Source organism: Takifugu rubripes, chromosome 14 (genome assembly GCF_901000725.2).
Source record: "Takifugu rubripes chromosome 14, fTakRub1.2, whole genome shotgun sequence".
Classification (NCBI taxonomy): domain Eukaryota; kingdom Metazoa; phylum Chordata; class Actinopteri; order Tetraodontiformes; family Tetraodontidae; genus Takifugu; species Takifugu rubripes.
This window is the reverse complement of record NC_042298.1, coordinates 13772416-13793802: the sequence shown is the minus strand read 5'-3', so window position 1 is coordinate 13793802 and position 21387 is coordinate 13772416. Positions and strand designations below refer to the sequence as shown.

The 21387-nt window shown below is 42.4% G+C and overlaps 1 protein-coding gene across 6 annotated transcripts in view; it reads right to left on the bottom strand.

Moving 5' to 3' along the window:
* Positions 1–11004, bottom strand: part of ldb2a (LIM domain binding 2a) — a 54604-nt gene extending 43600 nt beyond the window's left edge. For all 6 annotated transcript variants that reach the window (XM_011610978.2, XM_029847178.1, XM_029847177.1 and 3 more), the window contains exon 1: positions 10718–11004. In XM_011610978.2, coding sequence (XP_011609280.1) covers positions 10718–10849 — 132 coding nt within the window. In that variant the 5' untranslated portion in view covers positions 10850–11004. The remainder of the gene's footprint in view (positions 1–10717) is intronic.
* Positions 11005–21387: the final 10383 nt, after the last annotated feature.

The following is a 21387-nucleotide window of genomic DNA, read 5'->3' as shown; positions in this document are numbered from 1 at the left end:
GGGTGAATGAAACACACAACAGTTTCTGCAGCCGTGAGAGCAAAATGAGAGCAAAGAGATAACTGTTGTTATTCTTAACTATAAATGGGCCACTAATGCAGCAATTGTGCTTTCAAATCTATTACAACTTTTGAAATAAAAAGCCCCTTTTCTGTACCTCGTTAATGAGCAAAATTAGCTGAATTCTTTGGTGACATTTTCATTTACTGCATAATTAAACATAACAATTTTCTACAATTCAACCGAGGCACAATGCTGCTGATTGAAAGAGGGCGGCACAATTTTAAATTCTGTGGTAAAATTTGGTATTTTCTACCAAAATTCTGCTAAATAAATCCTTTTCTTTATCCGTTTCGCAGCGCAGCCGGATTCAGCCCCGTCTGAGACCCGGTGCTGCTGACAGCCATGGATTTCCATGCTGGGGGTGCGTGAACCTTTGCTCGCTGACTCCTGAGATGAGTTGACATGCACAGTTCACTTCTCTCTATTACAGAAGACAAGTGACCCCAGGGTGCAGGTCATGTGCACTCAGCATTTTAGATAAGAATCTTTATTTCTGTGCAGCAATTGAGTTCAGACACACCCTACTGGTGATACAGGGTAACAGCACAGGCTGAGATAATCAGCCACCTTTTCTCTGTTTATTTGATGGGGTTATAAAATAAATAACTTGAATTCAAGCAAAGGTTGATTGTATTCTTCTCATATTTGGTGGGGCCTATTGAGCCTTTTAAGAAAAATAAAGTCTTGTTATTGGGCTGAATAGAGCTTAATGCCATCCTTGAAGTTCTATTTTTTTTGCGTCAAGCCTGAAACTATTTCACCTCATTGACTCTGCCGAACCTCAGCAGCTGAAACAGGATGGAGGATTTAATGAAAGGAGAATGATCCTCTTTTTGACACAAAGTGCCCGAATTTAATGTCGGAGATAAATTTGGAGTGCTGTCATCTTGAGGGCTCCCACTTTTCAGTTTTATAGACTCTGCTATTCATTCATTACTGTTTTAATGAAAAGTGTTTTAGACCCCACTCCTCTGTTATACAGGACACTCACTTTCTACTCACTTCAACAGGATGGGCCAGTTCAACGCCCACTCATTCTGATTTGAGCAGTGTTTCTCTCACACTGACCTCTACTTTCCAATATGATATTTTAATTAAACCCATCGCCACTTTTAAAAAAAATTTCCCCTCTTTGTGCCCTTCACGTCCTGTTTTCGGGCCTTTTCCTGGAAGTGAACTTTTTCACATCATAAGATTTTCTGTTCCAACTCTTGCCTACAATCACCAGGAACGGAAAAAGTGTATTAAAGGACAAAATCACCAGCCAGGAAGGAGCAGGAATATGACATGATTTAATGAGAAAAAGCTCCCACACAGGCAGCAATCAGTTCCCGAATAAAACAAAGCAGCTGTGTCAGGGTTAGTACTGCTCTTAAAATGATTTTAGGAAGAAACGACAGCCATAAAACTATTCAACAAACTTAAATGTTGCTTAAATATCTTTTCATATTGTCCGGAGAAAAGTCTGATTAGATGCAGTAACCGTTTGTCCTCCCAAATGGAGCTTTTGGACAGATTTTGGCCAGCATCTCGCCAACTTGCGAAATGTGGACTGGCCAGGTTTGGCCCAGATCTGAGCCAGGCTGGCAGCAGAACTGAAGCCTGTCCAGGAGACAGAAGTGATGAATCCCCTGGGGAGTCTCAATGATAGAAATTCTGTCTTTTAATAAATAAATAGTTTATACATAGTTTATACATATATATATATATATTTATTTCTTACAGTCTGTGTATTTGCAATTAAAACCAAATCAAAGCTATTATTCCCTCGGTATTTTCACTGATCACTGCCTGTACATCTTCCTTTCTTCCCGTCCTCTCGGCATGAGCTGACAGTCAACATCTACCATCATTTCACGCCTGCGGACCCACTGACAGACCAAGTGCTGTGACCATGTTTGTTGTCAAATGCTACAAATCAGGACCGTTCCGAGGTGAACCGGCATGGACGGAGCAGTGATGGCTGTCAGACGATAAGGAACTATTGGTTTTAATGGGTGAGGTGGAATTGGGGGAGGGGGGATTTATCAATGAGTCAATAGCCGACAAGCCTACTACAAATCAACAGCAGCAGCCAGACCCTGGGGATTTATAGGAAATCCAAAGGATCTGGGTACCAACATTGGGACGTGCCTCAGTAAATAAACAGTTTGGGGTTTAGTCCACACATGTAGAAAAATCCACCTGTCGCACTTGATTCAAATGAGGGAAGGAATTACACCAAACGGTAGGAATAAATGTATCTTTAGCAAATGGAAATGTAGATATTAAAATCCAGACTCTGTAGTTGGAAACCAAGCCTTTGTTGACCGTGAAGCATTTCTACCAGCAAGCTTTTGTGCATCTGTGCTTTACCATATTTCCTCAAGCCTCCTGTGGAAGACGTTCTCCAAGGTCAGGCCCCAGACACGCCTACACTCTTGGAGAATTACCAACGTCTGAATTCCCATTCAGCTCCTGAATGGTATATGCCCATCTTGCTAGGGAACCGCTGGAGTTCTACTCAAGCCAGAGATGCAAACAGCCTCGGGCCCTGGAAGAGCAGAACAACTTAAGAAGCAGAAGATGTTTCTAACGACTGCCTAAGCTGCGGTTGCTTTTGGTTTGATGGTCACAGAAGACCCCCACCAGCAAGTTGAGGACGTAACACTTCTGTTCTGGCAAATCCAGGGTTAAAATACTGCAGAAGTGTTTTGATCTGTTAATCTACACGAGTCAGTTGTCAAACTGGTCAAATGTGCATTAAGATAATGCACAAAAACAACAAAACATATGAATGACAGATATTTCCAAGCATAAACATTGATGGATTTTCTTCATTTTGCTGTTGTCAATACTGGGGAGAGCAGAATATACCATTTAATTGAATGTCTTGTGTTTGATTTGATATCACTAATGAACCATGGAGGGTGGACCTTTTCCTGGGCTCCATCACGTCTACAGAAGGCCCTGCTTACAGCCACCGGCAAGCATTATGCAAAAGAAGGGAAAATTAATACAATCGGATAGGGGGGTAAGGGGGGAACATTGCCCTTGAACACACAGCGTGTTCAGGGGAAGTGAACTTTCTTTCACTAAATAAAGCGGTGATGAAGTTCCCATATTTAATCACTGCATATCTGCCGACAGCCTCTTCTAAGTCAGTGTTGATTGATTATGAGCGCAAGATATATTGATTTATTTTCACATTACATATGGGTTTGGGCAGAAATGACAAATGTAAATGTATTAAAGCATCAAATGTTGTGAGGTGTGGTTACATCAAGCGGGCAACAGTTGTTGGATTCAGACTAAAATAATCTTTTCCCAGGAAAGGTCACTTCAAATAAGCGATGTATTAGAGAGTCTGACCAAAAACGTATTACCACGAAGAAAATGGAGCTTGGGAACATCACTTTGGAGGATTTCCAACCAGATTATTCGATTGTAAACTCAATATCTTTGTGTCATGCACTGTTGGCTGTGGACAAAACAAGCTATTTGAATACATCACTTCGGATTACCTGATGGTTTTAAACATTAGGACGCTTAAACAAATTATCAAAATCACTGGTGCACACATATAAATTGAATTAAGGAAAATGTGAACAAGTTCGATAAAAAGTGTCTTAACTCAGGGGTAAAAACTAACAACAAAAAGGAGAGGCAAATCATTTAGGCACCACGTTTACTGAAAACAAGCATCATTTGAAAAGTTGAAAACAATAAAAAACCAAAATGCATAGATAGCAGACAGGGAATTCAAAGTAAACACTGCAAATCTAAAAAAGAAACGACTCCTAGAAGCTCTTCCCTCTATCTTGAGTGTTATTTTTCACTGCTAAGCTAATTAGCCGAGGAACAAATCAACAAATTGCAGCCACTGCCAGTCAAGATAATGAATCAATACTGGATTTGTTCAGATATTCAGTCAACTTGTTCACCTGTTGCCCAACAGTCTATCCAAACACAGGTACTGCCAGTGCCTTAAAAATAGGGTCCACATCTGTAGCTCCACAAAGTAACACTTCAGTAAAGTGAGATCATTTCTTAAGATACTTTCTGCTTGGTATGGGTGCTGAAGTTGAGCATGCATGACATGAAAGCAAAAATCTGCTGTAATCTGTTTAATATTTAGTCATCTGAATTCAGCCCATAGTAAAAACAGAAAACTGCATCATACAGCTGATAAGAAAAAATGATGAAACACTGAGAAATCAGCACCTCTCCTCCTCCTCATCAAGTAGACTAGTGATGCTATTTCTTGTGTAGTTTTTCTGCCCACTCAACCGGCAGCTTACTCAATATAATGTATTTTTGTATGTATTTCTATGCTCTATGCTCTATGCTCTATGCCTCTCCTCTCCTCTCCTCTCCTCTCCTCTCCTCTCCTCTCCTCTCCTCTCCTCTCCTCTCCTCTCCTCTCCTCTCCTCTCCTCTCCTCTCCTCTCCTCCCTGAGGGTGTGTTGAACGTAATCCCTAATACAGGGTGCCTGTTCTCACTCCATATTCCATATTCCTCACTCGTCACTTTACAAAGTTATAGAACGTCCCCCTATGTCTCATTACTGCAAAATTGTTTTTTGGCTCGGGTAAAACACGGCAAAAAAGTCTGTTTAATTTCTCACTATGTAGCAGTTGGGTTTTTTTTTTTTTTTACTTTGGACTCCAATTAGCCCCACTAAGCGTGGTTAAAATGACTCCATTTAAAGTAAAAAATGGCTCAGTTTGTTTCAGATTTCCATAAATTCTTGTAGGTGATTGTAGAACTGCGTAGCATTGAAATCTAGAAATCACAGCTTTTAACTAAATTATAGTGTTTCATAGTCCAAAGCGATACATATAATCATAAAGTTATATTTCCAATAAAGACACTGACATCACAGCGTATTCACCTGAAGCGGTACGGTTAAATACAATGTTTGAATTCTGCTTTAAGGATGTATTAACTTAACTTGTTAGAGTTTTAAACTGCATCTTGCAATATAATTTAAGATATGTTCACTGTCTCACAGGATCCTGAAAGTAAGAATCCAGGCAGTGACCCCCCCCCCTCCTCCCAGAACAGGGACTATCTGACTGCATTGGGTAGTGGGAACAACAGGACACAGGCGGCCGAAAGAAACGTCTGTCTCCGTTATCCGAGTGACAGTGCAGCCTGGAAGGAACCATGGGAAAGGGCCAGGAAAAAGGTGGGTCTATTGTCCGAGCATCCTGCTGGCTCTTCCTGACGCTCGTTGTTGACCAGAGGCCTTGCCGGGGTTTTTTTGTTGTTTTTTTTCCTCTTTTCATATGATTTTCTGGAGACATCTAGAGATTCCCAAGCATGTCCAGAGCAGCTCGGCCAGGGTTTTGTACTGGAGATGAGCGAGATGAATATATATCAGCCAGGGAACTGAAGGACTCTTTTCACTTCCATTAGGTAACGTCTCCTGTTCAAAATGCAGACTGTTATATTGATGCTGTTGAATGGACAGCCATCTACTGGTCTGCACAGTCCTGATAAAGGAAGGATGCATGTATGGGATATTTAAAGTGGAACAATATCTACTTCAACATACCTGCTAGAGTCATCAGGTTCCAAGACAAACAAGGACCTCGTGATAAAACGGTTCTGGGTGATAAGCAAATGTAAAAATACTGTGTGAGGACCAGTCTAAACCGATTCCCAGCAAAGATGTGAAAACAGACCTAAATACATAAGCCCAATCTAGAAGATAAATATGCATTTGGAAGTCATTCTCCACTTTATTGTGTGAGGAGGGAAACACATTTATTGGTTCTTCATTTAAATGCGCTCAAGCTGGAATAAATCAATACGATTAGAGACATCGGTAAAATAATTCACATTCCTTGTACTCATCCACCTTTTTTTTGGCATCATTAAAAGAAGATTAAAAGTCAGCTGTGACACGCGCAGCCTTTTCAGTGATACGTACAGTGGCTTGTTTTCCCTGATGGTAGATAAATCCTGCAGTAATGGTTCAGATAAGGGCACTGTGCTGTTCAACACCTTTCAGGTAATTACTCAGAGGCTGCTGGACACATGAACACTGGAATGTGTGTTACTGAGGCTTTTCACACTCTAGCAAGTGCACTAAACAAGTTTGAAATGAGGTTACATTTCACAACATATATAAAGCCTGGAACATGCCGACTAATACTTACATAAAATGTCTATTTTGAGCCAAAATAATAAACTCAAAATGCAGAGCCTCTAAAACAGTGCAAATATGTTATGTTTGGTACAAGTTGAGTGGTTTTGTCGGAGTAATTTATTGATCTTATCATATTTTAGACTTTGAAATGTGGCTCTTCATCTTAAACAACATTAAATGCGATAAATGTTGATTTCCCACTATCATCCACGACAATTTATGAACCAAATGAAAAAGAAAATTGTTGATCTTTTGAATGCAGATTGTCACTAAAATAAATCTCCCACTGTGTTCCGACCGTCTTAGTGGCTTATCTTTAATCCCTCTCTGTGAACCTAACAGCTCAGTACCAACTTGACCTCTACATCATAAGCCTATTCATGTCAATCTGACACATAGTGCTGATGGGAAAAGATCCACTTTGGCCCTGGCAGGAACAAGGGATTGTGCCATAATGAACACTCCAGTCCTCCCAGTTCCACAGTTGAGGCAACGAGTCAGGTCTCTGGGCCTATTTGAATAATGAGAATGAAAGTAACTATGCTCAATAGACACAAAAATCCAATGAATGAGCTGCCAATCACTGTTACTGATTGAATGTCTGTCCGTGAAGGAAGAGTCTGACCATTAGGCCATTAGTCAGCAGCAGCCATGTGGCTATTATCATGCTGCCTCCATTAAAATGCTTTTGTTTTCCTTCTGTTTCCACCTCCGTGTTGCAGTTTTACTTACAGTGTTATTCTGTGTCCCCGCTTTCCTCCGCTGAATATTAATGCCGTCTATGCTAATGGTCTTACACCGACTAAGGTCGATCAAGCTCCTCCTCTGAATGTTAATCTGCTGCTTCATTTGCATACGCTTAAGTGTCAAATTCCCCCACAAATCATTGCAGGTGCCTGCGTGCAGGCAAGGCCGGTGCCCCCTGAGCAACAGCACAGAGACAACGTGGCCACGCCGTATGCATAGCATCAAATCCACATCAAAGCCTGTTTAGACTGCCGGGTCACAGCGGGTTCACGTTGTGTAAAACGAAGGTAATGGGATAGCAGTCGGCCCGGTGCGGAAATACAGCAGCCAGGTAATAAGTATGAATGGAGCAAGTAATAAGGTTGGGATAGAAGCAGACCGTGTCATCGCAGCAGCAGGACCGTTAACGCCACAGCGCAGTTATCAGTTCAGAGGTGAGCGCTGATCCCAGACAAACTCCCGGGACTTACTGAGTCGCAAGATTTCGCCTCATTTCTGTGCACATCTCTCGGTGCGTGGCAGAACCGGCAGGTACCGAGGCCCCAAATATTCAACATTTTTCTCCTCTTCATGACCCAAAAACCCGAGTCATCAGTTAAACCTTTATTGTCTGCTAGACGACTAATCTGCAGGTTAATCAGCAACGTAAATAATAATCGGGAGCAGCTTTTTACAGCACTGAAATGATTATTTGTCACTCCTCAGAAAATCATGGCTCTTATAGTAATTAATTCAATCATTAATATAATTTATCCTTTTTTGCAGGATTTACACCTTCTGGTATTTCACTGTACAGCAAATTAAAAATAACGCTGCTTAATTGTAAAAAAAATATTTCAGCACTGGCTTCTTTTTCAGAGTTTTCAGAGCATGGACAGAGATAACAAACAGACACACGTGTACACACAATACAACACGACGAGCATTGTTGCGTAGTTTCACTGCTGCTGTTTACAATGTTTCAGTCAAAGCAGGATAACACATCTGTCTAATTCTAACAGTGTATTATTTCCATCCTAGAGGATTAAATGCAAAAAGTCTTTACTATAGATGTCACTTATTCTTACACTGTCTCTAAACCCCCTTGGCGAAAGCCTCCTTCAGCTCTTTGAGTCCTCTAGATGCACCACCATCCGTACAAATGGAAAAATACCCTCATTAATGAGACAAATGGAAGACTTTCAATCACATCGGTGACTGCGCTAGACTCCAGCATTGGAGCCGCTGTCGCTTCTGCCTGTTGGGGAATCACTCGGAACAAATTCCGGCCGTCCTGAATCATTTTGCCATGTCGACAATGGTGGTGCGAAAGATGCTCGGAGCTATTCTTGCTCCTAACAATGGCTGTCTTTGACGATATTAGGCATCTTTACTTTGGCCATGGCTCTGACACGGCTGCTGTTTGTAGTGCCTGACAGCATTTTGGCTGTTTTCACAAAATGCAGCAACAAATCCAGTCAGTGTAACAAAAGAACTTGATATTATTGTCTGAAAGCCTGAAATACTCTCAAAGTGATTCTGTTTATCCTTGCTTGAAAAAAAACATTTAACAGTGTTTTCCATTGGCGACCCCTCACTTTTAGTAAAAATGGATTTCAACAATGACTTTAAACGAATGCAACAAAACACTACATTATCACTCATCTGTAAAATATTTTTAAACACTCCAGAATGGCTTATGTGTACCATATAATCTGTTCCTGGAGCTTCTCCTCATCAGAGATGACTATAAGGGGTGGTTTTGTGGGTGGTTTCGGGGTGGGTTTATGACAAACAGCAAACAGCAAAACCTTGATGAAATATTAAAACAAACAAACAAACAAAAAGATCAAGTCCTTTCTTGTGTTGGAATCCAGACACCTTGTGTGTGAGAAACAGCCTGTCACACAAGTGTCTGCAGTGCACACACTTCTCATGAAAACTCTACCATAATTACACATAAAAACTCCCTCTCCCGTTAACATAATCAATGTGAATTATGCGATATTTCACACTCAGACGTTCTCTGTAGACTGAATGCTACGCTCACATTAACAAAGATACCTGTTAACTTTATTAAAATCCTCAAGTGAATACCTTGTTTCCACCTGCCATTGAGTTTAACAATAACCACATCACAGGTCACATGAACGCATTAGGATGATTGTGATGGGAGGAGAATCACTGCTGCCGTAACACCAGCGAAAACAAAAAGCACTCAACAATTATACTATTTAGTTTGAGATAATAGCCTATGTACGCTGCAGGTGTGTATGTTTTAATTAAATGCATGTGCTTATTAGTCATATCCATCTGCTGCCTGTGTGTGCACGTTGTAATTGTGCTGGATGTCTAGTACGTGTGGCAGAGGAGTTGAGGTTTACTGGTGCTTGGACCATTTCACATGAATAATGCATCAGAGCGAGCCGCTGCATCTCAGCAACGTTGCCTTGGTCTGCTTAAAGTTCTGCTTTCAGGACTCTCGGCATCGAGCTGCCGCAGTAACTCAGCCGGACTTCGGCCTCCAAACACCGTCTCCAACACGCCGAACCAAACCGCTCATGAGAGATTTATCCGCAACACCTGTTTTTTTTTTTTGTTTTTGTTTTTTTTTAACCACCACAGCTTCCAGCCGTAACACCTCCGACAGCAGATCTGGAGTCCCGTTGTTGAGAACAATAGATATTTGTAGCTGAGACAATTAGTTGATTAACTCATTAGAAAAGTCATTTAGAAAGAATCAGCACTAATTTGGTGGAAAATCTGTGAAATCCTGTGTGTTGCTTCATTTTAAAGCAAATGAAACATTTTTAGCATGTGACAGAAACTCTGAGAGAAAAAAATCATAGAATTATTCAATCTCTCGGATTCTTGCTTTCCATCCGTTCCGCTGAAAGAAAGGGCTGAAGGAGAACCTGCCATGCTGGATGAACTTTTTTATCAGAGCGCTGTGCAGAACAGATGCTGGAGACAGATGCCTGCGATATAAGTCAGAGCGGGATCATCAAAGGTTTAGTCTGAATGACAGCGTACGCCACGTTCGCTCAGCTACTGAAGCTTCGGGAAGCTGACGTGAAATTAATTCACCCTGGAGCAATTATACAATGATGGTGATATTTTGCAATCAGAGTCCTTTTCATTGAGAAGACTTCGTCTCCATCCTCAGAGATGCCTCACGGATCGCGGTACACATCACTTATCTCTCAGACTCACGCTACAGTTAGTTCACCTCCAGTGCAACTTCTCAGAGCTTGTTTGGCACCAGAAGGTGTGCAAGTATCTAAAACTCGGGTGATATGTAAATCTATGCAAATGATTTCGAAGGGGATTTTGCTTCAGTCTTGCTTGGAGACATCTTTGGAGATATTTTACTGTTCCTTCTGTTTGCAAACAACTTTCAGTGTTAAAATGTGTTCAAAGTTTGTATTCTTGCCTTAAATCACACAATCTTTATCCTCATGTCTGCAGTTTCTTTACACGTATTCTAATGGTGGATTGCTTAACTCAATTATAACCAAACAACATTTAACTAAATGCTACCAAACTGGATTTTTGTGATCTGAAGAGCTCAACATCTCGGTGTGATTTTAAAACCTCACTTCAGAGGATTTTGTAGCGCAGCAGTCTGTTCACTTTCACCTCAGGAATGTTTGGCACTTTGGCATCACATGCACATTTCCTGACTGACAGCTTTCTATACCCGTACAAGTCCTCCCCCCACCTACTCCTTCCTCCAAACCCGGCTGACCCACCACGCCGATACCGCAACGGGACGCGTCCGCTCGGCTCACCTCTGTGCGCGCCTGCAGCCGCTTGTTCATCTCGTAGATCCGATACTCAGGCTGGACCATGTACGGCGAGTGTCTCCTGTAGAAGGGTCCAAACGGAGACGAGTAGAACGGGTCGTGGGCTGGGTTGGACATGGTGGTTCCTGGCGAGGCGCACGGCGCGGTTTCAGCGTCCGACGGGCACAGCAGCGCACATGGGAGTGCGATGCTCTCCAAAGACCCCCAGTGGGAAACAGCCGCTGTCGAGGCTGAGCTGCACTCTGCAAGTTGCTCTGCCTAGTTCACTGCTATAGCGTGGAGCTGGAAGGGGAGGAGGTGGAGGAGGAGGAGGAAGAGGAGGAGGGGGAGGAACAAGGGTTGGGGGCAGAGCGTGTGCGCGCGCGCGTGAGGGGGGTGGGGGGGGGGGGTCGCTTCCTGTTCCCTCAAGATCGGCTCTCAGTTTTGCACTGTTGCAAAGTTCAAGTCAGACCTCTGTGTGCGCGCTTGTGTGCGTCAGTATAGCTTCCAATCCAAGGGGAACAAAGGGTCCTCTCGCTGGACAGGATTTTAGTTTTTGAACCCAATACATTCCTAATGCGTCTTTATGGAGCTCGTTGTGGATCCATATGTATTAAACAATTATCAGTCCATGGCAGAGGTGAATGGGGGCTTAAGCTAATTAGCTACACAGCTGTTCCGAACTGTGGCTGTATTAATTCTTCCTGTTTATCTGTTTGTTTTTTGTGTGTCTGGGTCCTCTTTAGAGCTTTTTACATTCCCAGCGAGACTCCATTGCAGTACTGTCTTAAAGTATTTGAAGGATTAAAAATTAGAGACTGTAATATTCCTCTAGCACCTGGACTTTTACATTAAAAAGGCAGCACTGAGGTTCGAGGGCAACTGGAATAAAAGCTGATTTATTTTGAGATTCTCAACAACAATAATACATTCTCATAATTCTTGTTTCTATATGTACTGGACATGTTATAATAACCTGTAAACCCAAAGCAACACTTGCCTAGAATAGATTGGGGCTTTTAATTGTACTGTCCCTAAAGTGTAAGCATAATTAAATAAATGTAGTTATAATTATTCCCCGAACAGCTCATCGGGCCAAGCTGTACCCAATAGTACAAAGTGATCTTTGATTTATCATAGTATGTCTGGGGGACCCCAAAATGACACTGGGGCGTGCACCCATGTGCCATATGGAGACGCTTTACGTCAGTCCTGCAATTTGTCTGACAGGGTTTCCGTCCGTGAAGCAACCTCAGCAACATGACATGCAGAGAATCAGAGTCTGCTTGGACCCGGAGGCAGATGTCAGCGTAGGTAATCAAGGCACGCTTATCACCCACAGCTCTGTGGATCTTTGTCAAAGATGGACAACCAGCAGGATGGGTTCAGTCTGTGGGACTAAGTACACCTTATATAATCATTTCTGTTTGTGGGTCTGTCAGCTTCAGCGCATTTATATATATATATATATGTAGTTGTTAAAACTTAAACTCATGGCATTTTGCTATTATGAGACAAATAATAACAATGGTGGGAGCTAAAACTGTCCCATTCCAGTGAGATTTTAAACCAGATGCAGCACTGGATGCGTTGTTTCTTCCTTTTTGCAGCATTCTCTCCATGCTCTCCTCCTGTGACAGATTATTCCAGGGCTGCAAAGTAACCACAAGAATCTAAAAATAAACAGACTCTCAGACCAGCCGTAATGTCGCAACCAAATCTTACATTAACTGCCCACACTGGGAATTAATGAACAGCATTTATGAAGTCTGACTTTTAATCCAAAATGGCTGAATGGGGAGAAGCAGTCTGAATCAAGAGAGATAAAAGTTGTAATCCAAATGCCTCAGGCATCCGGTCGGGTAATTAAAAAAAAAAAAAAAAAGTTTGAAAAATCTATTAATAAACCTTTAATTAAAAACTACATTTTTAATATCTCAAGACCTTTTCAATTGACATTTCTAACAGGATTTGCTTGCTTGCCTAAAGCGGGTTCCACTTGAGTGTGACTGCAATACTGGAGGCTGACGGGAACAGCTCATTTAACAGATTCCACTGCGAATCCGGTTGGTTGTGAAAGGGAGTGTAAACAGGAGTTATGTGTGAGGTAGGTGATGAAGAGCAGCGTGGGTGTCGGTCGCCTCCAGGATCTTCTGCTTCAACAAGTGCGGAGAACACAAGTGAAACCATTGTCAGGCAGCAAGTTAGATTTCAGAATGATAATTACAGTTCTGAACAGTATGGAGTGTTTCCTTCATTGAAAATTAAGGCTAGTGGCGTACGTGGAGCATCACTGATGGGTTAAGGCCCTTGGCATGATGAGCTGGGAGGGACAATGGGTCACATGTTCATTATGTCCAAGTGGTCTCACAACATCTCCTGAATAAATGTCTATTAACGGAATATTGTTTTTATCCTTCACGCTGCCTGTTGTAATACAATGATGACCAGAATGGTCACATTCTTTAACCTTCCTCACCCTGCACGCAGGCACGTGTGTGTGTCTGTGTGTGTGTGTGTGTGTGTGTGTGTGTGTTCCTGTGTATGTTTAGTTCTGCTTTTGCAGTAGATTGATCCCGCTAGATATGATCACTCACAGCTCCTGATGAACTCTAGCTTCACGTAGAAACATCGAACCTATGGAAATGTTTCCCATGCCTTTTTTAACTACCCTCCACTATTTCTAAAGCACTTTTATTTTTTGTGTTTGTGCTGTATCCCCATGACTGCTGGCCATGGCGATCCTTGGGGACGACAAAGTTGAATCAGTCTGCAGAAGATAAAGGAAAGCAAGTGTTCTAAGAGTTTGCAGTGCTGTAACCTGGTTTGTTTCCTGAATCTTTCAAGTCTCAACCATTTGTTAAATGCAGAAAATACATAAAAGATGATGTAGCGATGCTTTTAGTTGTTAACCGGCAAGGTGAAGGAAACATAACACTTGTGGAAGAGAATGGAAATGGGTCAAGACACATATAGACACTCTGCGTTCACTAGGTTCTCTCTTGGTTGTTACTATGGTAACGTACCCCATCTCTCTACCAACATACCTGCCTGCCGTCGGCGTTCGAACTACGCACATGTGCAGCCGTGCTACAGGTTTTGCACCTGAACGCACCGGCACTGCTCTGGGAATGCATCCCATCCTTTTTCACAACAGGGCTGTGAAAATAAGAAGCCATCATTAATGTTGCTGTGGGTGTAAACATTCATTCACATGTTCCACACAATGAAACATGCGGTTGCAAATTATCAACAAACACATTTTACACTGATTGACAGAACTACACAGCTAGAAATAAAATGGAATTTTACAAAGGAACATGATGGGTTGCCTAAAAATAAACTGCTGGGGTCGGCTGTTAGGGCGGCGCGTCAGGATAAATAAGTAGCTGGCTTGTTTGTGGCTCCTGCTCAAATAAAATAAAGTCAAACTATGAACACTGGAAGTTTGTCCCTTATTTTGAATATACAATTGTTTTCCAAATATGGATGAAATATACCCCGGATACTGGAGCAGCAACTTCTGTGGTGGAATCTCATTAGCATTGTAATAGCTTCCAGGCTCATTTGCATTTTGCCGTGAGTGATTTTTCCCCTTTTTTTTCTTCACTGCTGGATGGAATAATATTAATAATATTAAAAAAAAAGCAAGTAAAACTTTGAGGCAACATATTTTATTTCATTATTTAAGTTAAACAAAATGTAATTGAAAAGCACTTTTCAATTATGTTATTTCCTCATACCGGTGATAAATTAGTCTCACAGTCGTTTCAAGCAATTATGGGAAGACACGTAAAGCTACAAACTAATATTTGCAACCTGGGATGACGAATTAGAGCAAACAGATTACTGAGGGATGAGGAGGCTTTTAGTTGTGTTCCAGAAATGTCCTGTTAAAAAAGTGATCTTTCCGAACCAGCATACCTGGAATATACGTAGATGTGAACTGTTCATGTTGGATAATATCAAATGCATTTTTAACTACAACGTGAGTGGTCTAAAGGTCGGTTACCACTTGGTTATCATGTCTTTGTGTCTTTTTTGACACGCATGCAGTCTGGCTTGCACACAAACCTGTTTTTGAATTTTTTGCTGCACAGCAGCTCAGCCAGTAAAGAGTTAATATTTTCAACCAGTTCTGCCTCTGAAAAGCACGCACACACAAACACACATGAACACACACACGCAGCCTCTCACACACACATATCCCTACACGCCATCACCCTTGATCAGACACACACACACACACACACACACACACACACACACACACACACACACACACACACACACGAACCCATAATTCCCAACACCACCTCCTCTCCCTCCTCACCCACCACCTCCTCTTGCCTCCCTGGGCTCACCCCTCCCCCCTCCTCCTTTCTCTATCTCTGCCCCCCCTCCCCTCCCCTCCCCTCCGTCCTTCCTCCTCCTCCTCCTCCTCCACCACCACCACCGCCGCCGCCGCCCTCCCTCAGGTCAGTTAATAAGCAAGCCTGAGCCTGTGCCTCAGCTTGGCTGTCTGGAGGACATGCAGAGCAGTGTCTCCTGGGAATTGGCTCATGCAGAATGCTGCTCCACCGAGAGAATGGAATTTTACCCTCGCTAAGGCTCCCAGCAGCACCACACAGCAGGAAACCTGACAGACACACACACACAAGTGCGGAAGCTTGCACGCTAACATGTGCTGCAAATCAGCGACAAACAGACAGACACAAATACACACACACACACACACACACACACACACACACATTCTTACTGTAGCTGTCCCAGGAGCGTGTCTACCCCAGGAGGGTGTCAGGATGAGACCATCCCTTTAAGTAAAGTGACCAGAGAAAAAGAGGAAAAAAAACCCAATATCCCCTTGAATCATCAAGAAGCCATCATTAACTTAATGGTCTTCGTGGACGTTGATAGTCTTTGTAGCAGAGTTTTCTTCATTTCACTCTTGCAAGTGTAAACACACACACACACACACACACACACACACACACACACACACACACACACACACAGTGTTAGGGATACAGTGGCACTAATGAGTTGCCCCATAGATTCAGAAACAGTGGCTTTTCAACACTTCTGTCTTAACTTCAAGTGTAGGGAAAAAGTCCCCCCTCCACCACAACCACCACCACCACTGTCACTTTGTTCCCTACCTCCTCCTCCTCCCCCTCCTCTCCCACTCTGATTCCTCCTTGAACCCACAGCTCCATCTATCGGTGTTCCCTGTGCTGCAAGCCAAGTGGACGATGGAAGTCGCGTTGCTGCAAACATCTTTTGCTATAAAAAGTGGCACTTTGCCGTATCAGAAGGTTGGTGAAACACAACATGGCACAGCGGCAAAAAGGATGACCTCCCTGTGACCTTTAAACTTTTCCTGCAAGTGCCCCCCTTCCCCTGTTAAAACTGTGGCCTGTTCATCTTAGAAGAAGATTTTGTTTCAGGACGAAAGGAGGGCTGATGATTCATGTTGCCCAGTGATGCTCAGTATGAATCATGCCTCCAACGATTTTTATTTAAGCAGGAAAATACTGTGGAAACATTTTTCCAGAAATTGCATTCATAAGGATCTCGGAACCTATTGAGTTTTCTATTAATTTATTTAAAATTGCTTCATTTGTTACCTTCCATGCTTTGGTTGTAGGAATAGACACAACGATTATAAATGACGTGACACTAGAGACTAAAAGATTCACAGAAAAGACTTTTATTTTGCCAGACTTTGACTTGATTAAATTGTTTAAATTGGTTTATACTTCCAGGAACTGCAGTCTACAGAACTAATACTGATAAAAATGAGATGAAGTGAGTTGTAATGAGAGGATGCTGACAGTAGGTGTATGTTGTTTCACACGCTAAATGTCATTCTCAGCTTCTGAATACACCGTGACAGTGAAGAAAATTGTAGCAATTGTGTCGACGCACATGCACCCAACTGAAATGCTGAAGCCATGGCAGCAGTTAGGCTGCGCCAAGCAACAGCTCTGACACCCTACATGACAAATGTTCCAGCGTTTTCTTTGGGGGGGGGGGGGGGGGGGTAGGTATTTTTCTACCTGCTACATCTATCAGGTGCAGCATGCAGAGTTTACCAGCGTAATTATTAGTTCTCCTCTCCGATGGAAACACAAGCCAGCCTCAGCTCAGGCTGTTTGTAGTGCGGTGAGCCGAGGCAGCGGCGCTCTCTTTGGGATTTAGCCTTTTCAAAAGTCCTCGTCAGATTTGCAGCGCAGACATACTTTGCTGCCTGCCACCCCCACATCTCTGCCCCCCAGCCCCACCACCACCACATCTCCCCATTCCACTAACACCCCCCCAGCCCCACTTCATAGCACCCAGCTTCCCCTCGCTTCTCTCTCTGTGCTCATTCTGCTGCAGATGTTTTAAAATGTGTTTTCGTATTGAGGAAAACACACAACTCACCAGTTGGTCATCTCCTGCAGTGGCCAGAGATGTTGGCATGATTGGTCGCCAGCATTCGTCTGACAGATGGGAGATGGGGGGGTCATGCAGAGGTTAGGTCCAGTGGCTTCCAGTGTGCGGATACCCGACATGCAAGTACCAGTCTGCTCATGCTTCTTCAAGCAGAATTTTAAGAGAGACAGTTGGTCAAATACCTGGAACTCTGTTCAGCAACAAAACATCCCCAAGATACATAAACACAACAACAACAACAACAATACTACTGCTACTACTGCTACTACTAATAATAATAATAATCGAAATAATTACCATTGGTCCCCTTGACAACAACACAGATTCTTAAGTGTTGGTCAGTGGTCATTAGTCAGGGTTGATTATGCTCTTATCTTAAGATTTCGAGACTTTTCAACACCGAGAGGAAAATTAAGGCTGATTGGCAGGTAAAAAGTCAAACTGCGACACACTACCCATTCTTTGTGAGCTCCTCCACATCATAATGATGATAACAGTTGTTATCAATCTGCAATGTTTTATCACTTTGATTTACATAAAAAGGCTGATTTATATTTTTATTACTCCCCCCGCCCCCCCAAAAAACCAGTCCAAGTCTTTATAATTGGTCTTCAGCAGCTTTTTTGGGCCAATTGATCTGTGCTAAAATACATAACCTGACCACACTGCTGTCCATTGACATCTATTAGCATATGAGCTAATCAATAATGATCTATGGATGTTTGTGGCTTTATCAGCACATTTTTCTAACACATCTTTATCCAACACGCATTTTCTGTTGAGGATGAAGCTGATGGAAGACCAAACTTGATGCTAGAAAGAAAGAAAAAATAGCTGGCTGTGCAGCTACCATCCCCCATCTCGTAGGCATGGCAGCAGCCTCGCACACATGCGCCTGCACAAACACACACACACACACACACACACACACACACACACACACACACACACACACACGCACACACACGCACACACACACACAGCAACACACACACACAGCAACACACGCACACAGCAACACAGAAACACTTGCACAGCTCATCTCTCTCTACCTGATGTGAGGCAGCGAGAATATTCCAGAAATTCAACACAATGAAGCTTCTCTGCTCATAGAAAATGGAAAAATCACACCAGGATGTTCTTAATTCAAATGAAATCTGCACACAGATGCAAAGCTGCAGCATTCGCTCTCAACCTTGGAGTTCACACTAATAGACACGTTTAAAGACGAGCTGGTCACGGTGTTGCTCCAGTGTTAAATTATCAGATAGAAAAGCTGCTGTGTCACACACACACACACACACACACACACACACACACACACACACACACACACACACACACACACACACACAAAGCTCAGCTTGCTTTTTGTGACCTAAACCACTGTGAGCTTGCTCACTATAAAGACCTTTTTCTTCTGTTTGATATTTAGAATGATGTCATTCTGTCCAGTTGAGGATTCATTCAGTCAGTGGTTTGGATGTGACTATGTCTCAGCTGTCTTGATCCCTTCAGTTCAAATTTAAAGTTTTCATGTAAATTGCTGTGTAAATTTAATGTAGAAGTATTACATGTTAACCCCCCCCCCCCCCCCAAAAAAAGAAAAAAACATTTGAGAAGATTTTTTATCCAAAATCAGGAGAAGCAGTTTCATATGCTGAATTTTGATGAGGAACAAAATAAATGAAATTGCAGCCTGAAACCAGCCATTTAGTTTCCATTAGCAATCATTTATATTAATTCCAGTTTAAGTGTGCTCTAAACTGCCCTTTCAGAGAGTTTTATTTCTCTTTGAGAACCGAGGCAGTCACAGCTACATATTTGTAGTCTTTAATAACTGTTCTTGCCGACTTTCTTCTGCTACACCATCCCAAATAACATTTTTCTTCTTTAACGTTAGAAAAATGCAATTCGTTAATGGCTCGTCCCTTTTATTTCTACAAAGGTTTTACTTTCACTACTGTGACCATCTGTTGCTCGATAGGAGCATGCCATATTGATTATTTTCCAGATATCTAAGGCTTGAAAATCTCCCACTCACCCTGTGTGGGTTTCTTACAGGTGCTTTGAATTCCTCCCACATCCCAGTTACACGCTGGTCAGGTGAAGTTGAAGGGAGCGAAGCTGGCGAGGGCCTCTGTACTGATGTGGATTCATATTTAATTACAACGATATGCAGATATGCAGTAAATTTATCTTATTGATGTGTGAAAATAAAACTATGAGAAGGTGTCCTTTATTCGTTTCCAACCTTTTAATTACCTTCATCCAACTGCTCAACTCTTTCACTCACTATTTCGCTCTTTATTTTTCTGGATTTTAGGGTCCGACATCTCCAATCAATAGAGCTTCAGAATTACAGTGCAGGTTCTTTGTCTTGAGCCGTAGTGATTATTTATAGAGTTGCGTTGGTTTACTGGGCTCTGCTCGTACCAGCAGGCACAACACTGGGATGGATATTTGTTTGAATTGACGCTCTCTGCTTCCAGCTATTGCAAACCAAATCAATGCTCAGGCCAGGGCACCAAATGAATCCCATCCTTTCAGAAACGATCCACTCTCTCTTATTTCCAACTTCTACTGACTCCAGTCACCTCACACAGTTTCCACATAAACCCAAAATCAGCCGGCAGAATGTGAAGAAGTTGGGATTTTGTCTTTTCTCTTGAAGATTGTAGGAGGAGCAGAGGGAGGGTGGGTGGGTGGCTGAGGAGGGTGAAGTGGGGTTTTGTCTAATGAGCTTTGTAAAATGGGTGCCGCCAAGTAAAAGTGAGAGGAAACAGACCTCCCACCAAACATGAATACCAGAAAAATGCAAATGTACCAACAGTGAATTTATTATTCTGAATATGTTGGGAAACAAAAGGCTCTGGAAAGCCGAGAGAATGAAAATGAACTGCTCCCCTCCGCGCTGCCGGAGAAAGAATGAAAGAAAAAGTGGAGACAGGGAGAAGGAGAGGATGGAAACACGGAGAGGGAGGGGTATGAAAAAAGCAGGGAACAGGCAGAGAAAAAAATCCTGGGCCCTGTTTCGACTATTTTTTTTTTAAGCAATGGCATCCTGTGTTCTTGGATGTGTCGTTGCTATGGCAACTGTAACTTGGTGACCTCGTTATTTCTGCCTAATCCCACACTGAAATTATGGTTGCTCCACCCTTTTGCCTGGCTGCCCTGATAACACAATAATTGCAAATGAGGCAGAGGAAAGGAGAGAGTACATGAGGGGCAAGAAGAAGGAAAAAGAAGAAGAAGAATAGGAAGAGGAAGAAAAGATACATTTGGCACTAACTGTAACAGATTGCACAATGTACATTATGGTGCTAATATACTGTTGGTAGTGTTTCACACTATTTTTATGAAAGCTGATGGCGGGAACTGGTCATTATAACAAGCACTTAGCAAAAAACGCCCATTAGTGGTTGAGCAAACATATTGATTTCAGATCAGTCATGAGATTATTCCAGAGGATTCTCTGCCAAGTCAACAAAACAGCAGCACCTCACAAACTTTCACCATGTCCCACAAAACAAGACCAAAAAGCCCTGCACGGCACACGTATGCAGATGTGTGTACACGCAGCACGTAAACACTTAAATTATTGATTACAGTGTTTGATTGGATTTACCTATTGGACAGGGCATGGGAAGCCCCCTGAAAAATTGATGGATCTTTTGAGATAAACATGCCAACTAATAAGAAATCTTCAGTCGGGCCTATTCAATAATTCACCAAATTTGCATGTTATTATTGGCATATCTCATTACCCCAGACCAAGACACATTTATGTATTCCAAAATGTTATTAGATGGATATTGTGTTGCATAAATTAACATGAGTAATGAAGAACGGGGGCTCCTTTAATGTGCTTGATTCAAAGAAATCTCTCATTTAGGGCGATAAGAGAAAACTGTCTTTGTGTGGTCAAACAGGCTACAGAGTCTTTAACACGTCACTGATACCAAAAGAGGTGCTAACATGTTAACAGGCTATGATGTGGTGTTATTTTTGTCATGTAAAGCATTAAGTGGGTGTAGGGAAATCTGTTTTTGGCTACAAATACAGCTACTATTTAAAGATGTGTATTGCACAGATGTCAGCATCCCAGTGAAATACGACTGACTACATGTTCTCATGCACGACTCACTAATAAAGCTTCCTGCGTCGGGTCGTTCCCGAGGACTTGTTCAATCAATATCAATGCCAACCCCCACATGTTATGATAATGTGATAAT